The sequence below is a fragment of the Psittacula echo genome, assembly GCF_963264785.1.
Source record: "Psittacula echo genome assembly, chromosome: 1".
Lineage (NCBI taxonomy): Eukaryota > Metazoa > Chordata > Aves > Psittaciformes > Psittacidae > Psittacula > Psittacula echo.
The window spans coordinates 100,937,516-100,943,515 of record NC_137735.1 but is presented as its reverse complement, the minus strand read 5'-3'; the positions used below and the strand labels follow the sequence as shown (position 1 = coordinate 100,943,515).

Sequence of the window (6,000 nt, the reverse complement as noted above, 5' to 3'; positions counted from 1 at the left end):
GCTCAGCAGAATTTTTCCCTAAACATGCAAAGAGGCACTGGATTTTTCCTTCAGGAAACTGGCAGGAAAATCAGAAGGAAAACCTGTAGCAAAAAAGGCCACTTTCCAGGAAAACAAACATGTGAAAATACAGTCATTGCTCTGTCTCATTTTCTGCATTGAGACTTGAAGCAGAAAAAGTCTGGGAGCCTTGGACGAACTACTTCCTGGGAAATTAAGGCCTATTTTTGAGCACTGCATATAGGATTTTACTTTCTGTAGATGTTGTTTCTCTGATTATTACTTTTTCCCTCCCTATTCAGCTTCCCTATCTGTCCAAGGTGTTCAGTAGAGCACCACTGATTCAGGTGGTATGGCCAGATAAATAACTGAGCTATTATCTTTATGAAGTACAGATCTCTTTGCAATAAATGTACCTTTGTAGCTTGATTTACAGCAAAATCCCCCTTCTCTTACTTCCCTGATGACACCTACTTAAGTCAGTGAGACTAGTCATGATGATAAGATAATTAAGTTTTTAGTACAACTCTGGTTAGTGAGCAGAATGCAGCTCTGAAATAATGAATCTACTAGCTGTAGTCTGATATTCAAAAGGTGTTGATGATTTCAGTACTATTCCTAATGTGCTCTGAGAAAAGTACTTTTTATATTAAAGCTATAAACCCTGCATAGGATAAAATTCAAATCACCTTTTAAATTAAAAAATCACTTTTAGAATGACCGAGGTGAAGCCAGCATAGCAGTGACACCTGCAAAATGACAGCCAAACCCCCCTACATTAAGATGCAAAGATTTGCATGAATGTGTTTTAAAATGACAGGAGACAGGAATGGGAGCTTCTAAGCAAGTTATACTAAAATTTAAGAGTGAAATGCCTAAAAATAGGCCCTTGAATGCATAGTTAGGCACCTATATAAGGCTGCTTGATTTTCAGTTGTTCTGATCACCCAGAGCTCCCATTAACTTCAGGAGCAACTGTGGATACTCAGCTGTTCTAGAAATCAAGCCACCTTTATTCAAGGGTCTAAATATGGATGTCTGTGCCCAAGTTTGGGGGAAAAAAAGCCAAAAAAAAAAGGGTTTTCTTTTGCTGCAGAGACATTTTATAAAAGAAAGTAATAGCCAAGTTTCATTTTCTCAGGTTACAATGCTTGAAAGTGAATCAACATAACAATTAATAGTGCAACACATCTGTGACAGAAGGTTTTGTCTGAGGTGAATGGAAAGCTATTCCAAGATCTGTAGCTCTTAATTAGTAATCTGAAACATTCCACAGATATTTCATATTCTGTGACTGCAAAGTGTTACCAGGCCACCTAAATCTTCTTCATAGTATTTCAGTGTTGCCATTAATAAGCTTTTCAGGCTAGTCTGAGGAAGACTTTGCAAGATTAACTTTGCAAATCTGTAAGTATTAACTATTTAACTATTTCAGAATTACCATTTTTTCTGCTTTTGGATCAAGTACAACCAGCAGACAAGCATATTTTTATATACTATAACATATGAAGAAGGGAGAATTAGTCTTTTAATTTTATCATATGCACTTGGTTGTCAGAAAACTTCTGAATGTTTTTTGCTTAAAGACCTCTTTTGTAAAAGTAATCCTGAGTTGATCTTGTGTCTAAGCCATTGCCAGGTCATGCTGAAGTGGATAAGAGCCAGTCACATGGTAGAAAATCTGCAAGAAAAAAGAAAATTTATGATGGAATTATACATGTCTATAAATCTGAAAATGTCTAGGAAGTAACAAATTAAAGGCATGCCAGATGAAGATGATGGATATCTGTTTGTGTCTATGTGTGTGTGTGCATAAAACATGATGTAGTATACCTTTATATACTTGTTCATAGGATCTGAACTAGGGGCTCTTGCTTCTTTAAAAAGAAAAGAAAAAAACAATGGCTTTTTGCTGGAAAAAAAAAGAAAAAAAGCAATGACTCTTTTCGCATTTAATTAAGCTTTCAAAAAGAGCAAGGTGGAAGATACTGCTTTACTCTCACTGTGATCTGATTTTGACCATTTCAGCACCATTTAATGATATTAAAAGTATCCAAAATTGCTTATGCTCTTCTCAACTATGTTGTATCTTTTGGGGTTGATACCCTGCGCCAGTGAATTAGGTCACGGGTAGACTGGTCAGAACCTTTCTGCCCACCAGGAACTACACGTTGTCACTGCACCTCACACACTGTTTTCCTGCCAGGAAACACAGCGAGCAGCCTGCGCAAAAATAAAAGCAATTAGCAAAATCAGGCTTTGTAGGAGGCAATTGCTTGTCTTCCCCAGGAAATAATCAATATGTAAAAACTTCTCTATCAGCAGTACCATATATAGGGCAAGACGTGACTTTCTTCACAGCATGGAAATATATCGTGAACAGTTGCAGGACAGTGACACAAAGGGTCTGTGAGATATCTTGAGGGTCAGGTGAACTGGCAACGGCTAGCTGTGCAGGGGAGCGCACTACCATGCAATTGCAAAAGACTCTGCAATTGTACAAACTGAGCCTCTTTGATCACTGCACTGCAAACCTGGCCAAGGCAATTGCCAGTTGCTAGAATACATCTGTAACAACAGGCCAAATTTAAAGAAATAGTGGGCTGGAAGTGAAACCGACTTTAATAATGAATTAGATGTACATTCTATTATCTTTTAAACAGCACTAAAAAGCATATTTTGCAGTAACAGTAAGCCAGTGCATTTAGAAAGATTAGTTTTTCCCTCCATCAAGCTGAAAACCATTAAAAACTAACCTGTTTCTCAATGTCTTCCAGCAAACTACTGGCACCCAGGCGAAAGAGCTCTGGTGTTAGCCATTCCACTCCCAGTTCCTCCTTCACCAGCATAAGCCAACTAATAGCTTCTTTTGCTGTCCGAATGCCCCCAGCAGGTTTAAATCCAACCTTTATACAGCAAAAAGAAGTGCAATACACATTTTCATTCATCAGTAACCCCAGAAGAGCAATCAGCATTTGTACACCTGCAGTCTCAAAGTGCCTGTGGTGTATGTAACAACTCTACTCAGTAAGTACCTGCCTGCAAACAGTATCAGCTCCAGACTAGTGCTGAGAGCTATGAAGCTTCAGTCATCACTGCGAAAGATAACATTTCATCACGACGCATGGCAACTGAGGGAGTAATACTTTTGACCCCAGTGCACCTTCTAAGGAGGTGGGTTTGAGGTCTAATGGGAGTACTTAGCCCACAGCACATATTAGGCCAAGGGATTTAGGCAGGACCTGGGATATATGTGTATCACTACTGCCCATGTTGTAAAATAATTCCAAATATATAACAACAAATATACGTACAATATACTCAAGATGCTGAAATAAGGCATGTGAGGCAGCTGACTCATGGGAAGAGTGGTGAGAGATGGCTGTTCTTTATAAACAGACTGTGCACCAAATAATACGTGATTGGGATGTACATTCAAACCTATCAGAGGTTTAATTCTCACTAAAATTTTCCAAATGGGAATTAAATTAGGTCTGACTTTAAAAAAAACTGAAAGTTTTGTGTTTCACAGGAACTGCAAAACTTCCCTCCCAACACACTCTGGATAAGCTTTCAGTCACTCGATGTGAGATAATTTGTCATATTTGGTCAGGGGAACTGCCATGTAGGTAGAGGCACACCTGTCAAGAAAAACACAACTTTGAGGTAAAGACTCTTTTGAGTCCCTTGATCAACCTGCTGTGCAGAGGCAGCAGTGAGGTGACATGGCATGAACCCCTAGCACCAGTCTTTTGGTTAGCTGTAATTTAAACAAATCTCATTCTGAGACAGAGCCTGTGACATGCACCTATCAAAACCCTCATCAAAAATTGTCACTTGCATTAGCTAAAATGTTGGCCTTTAGCAGCTTGCTAACCTCTTGAAAAACCAGGAGAGCTAGGAAAAAGTGTTTCTGCATTAACAAAACATAGTAATTACACCTGAACAATCTGTACAGTAGCACATGATTCTTTCTACGTTTCCTTCTGCCATAAACCTTTACCTTCCATACCTCTTCCTGGCAGCTGCCTTCTGGAAGAATTATCATTCTGATTTCTGCATATTTGTTCCTGAAACCTCACTGCATTGAGGATTTCTTTGTACCTTATGGATATAATAGTGGAATCAAAAAGTATCTGTTTTTAAATGTTTTTGGTAATTTTTGTTATAGTGATTTCAGGACAAACAAACATAGAATAAATCCTTCTCTCACTCTGAAGCATTGTGATAACAGCATATTTCCAATAAGATTATAAAGAACAATAACAGGAAAAGCTTGATAAATCCAAAACATGAAGACTGTGTTTTTTTGTGGATGGATGGATGGATGCATGGATGCATGGATGCATGCATGCACGCATGCAGGAGTGTTTGCATACATCTGTTCACATTAGATTTCCAAAAGGAATTTAAACCACAGCAACTGGAAAAGCATCTTCTAGACAATAAATTAAAGTAGTGGGAATGTGTTTTCCCTCAGGAAGAGAAATCCTAATGAAATTCAAATTTAGATTTCTTCCTAGAAATATCACAGCTCTTTGAGATAATCTGTCAAAAAACCCCCAACTAAAATAGAGTTAATAAGAGAATTAAAAACACCATGCAGAATTCCTTCTTTTTTTTTTAGCAAATTCTGAAAGCTCTTTACAAAAAAAGCCTATCCTCCATTTACCAGCCTTCCAAACGGCACATCTGACTGCCATAAAAAGGTAAAAAAGAAGGGGGGTTGGAATTTAATTCAAGAGCAGTACAAAGTCCAGCTACCACTTTCCTGCTGTTTCACAGCATTTCATTATTTTGCTTAATAAGTTCATCTCCTCAAGAATTTTCTCTTCAGCTTATATTATTAAAAGTAATAAGTTTTTCTGGATTGGGGGTTTTCCCAACAGAAAAACCAATTTATGTATGTCCTTCAATAATGACAGGAAAATATTATCTCCTATTATATTACACACTTTTCATATCACCACCACAGCTTATCAGTCAATAAATGTTACTCTGCAACTTGTTCCTTTCCTTGAAGAAGTTTAATTTCTGTATTAACCTGTTTTTCCAAGCCAACACCTTGGTAGAAAGCATCCCTACAGCTGCAAAATTAGTTTGTTAAAGAAACCATTTAGAAATTTCTTGTCAGTGATAATATTGTCTTCAGTTAATAAAAGCACATAAAGTCAGTTTACATCTAATTCTCTGACATATACATGCACACAGGCACAAGCACTCATTCTTAATAACACATTTTAAACCATGAATGCATCCTTTTAAAGCAAAAGGTGAATGCAACATTTATATCCAATTATAGGTACAAAGCTGTGTTAATGCAGCAGAGCCCAACCTCTGGCACACAGCTCCTATAAGCAGCACCAGCGCCGAGGTGAGTCACCCAGCCCCAGGGATCTGCCTCAGGTTGGGAGCAGTGGTGATGCTGCCACAGAAGCAAGACTATCCAAGCTGCTCAAGTTGTGGTGTGTCAGAGGGAGAAGCAAGCTAGGGAAGAGAGGAGTGAGAATAGCCCAGGGATCACAATGGCCTCATTTAGATGACCACAGAGAGCAGATGGACGCATGTCTAACCTGCTGTCACGTTCTCCTCTAGCTCCAACAGCCCCTGAAGCCATCTCAGTTCCTATCCCACTCTTGTCCCGTGTCCTAACATCATATCTTTGAAAGGCCACTTCCAGAAGGGTGAGCTGGAGAGGACAGAAGGGTGACCCAGAAATGTGAGTCTTTAGTCAGAGATACGATTTTCTCTCCTGAGGCTGCCGGTGAAGACAAAGCCTGCTGCTGAACATCAGCACCGGATCTAACTGACAGCCCCCACTTGCACGTAGATAAAGGAAGTGAGAGGTGGCTTAAGCCTTCCTGAACAACCTCCTCCTTTCTCACTGCTTCAGCACAAGCATGGATGCATGGATAGCTCATCAATGGCTCTGTCATACTTTCTTCCCTGCTCCTTGCATCCACTGACCTCATTTGACATTGACACGACAGATAAATGTCG

General features: G+C 39.1%; 1 protein-coding gene across 1 annotated transcript in view; it reads right to left on the bottom strand.

Annotated features, from left to right (window-relative positions):
- Positions 1-1,455: 1,455 nt before the first annotated feature.
- Positions 1,456-6,000, bottom strand: part of DERA (deoxyribose-phosphate aldolase) — a gene marked incomplete at its 5' end in the record, with an annotated part of 54,371 nt that continues 49,826 nt past the window's right edge. The window contains 2 exons of the mRNA XM_080629171.1: positions 1,456-1,681; positions 2,757-2,906. Coding sequence (XP_080485297.1) covers positions 1,625-1,681; positions 2,757-2,906 — 207 coding nt within the window. The 3' untranslated portion in view covers positions 1,456-1,624. The remainder of the gene's footprint in view (positions 1,682-2,756; positions 2,907-6,000) is intronic.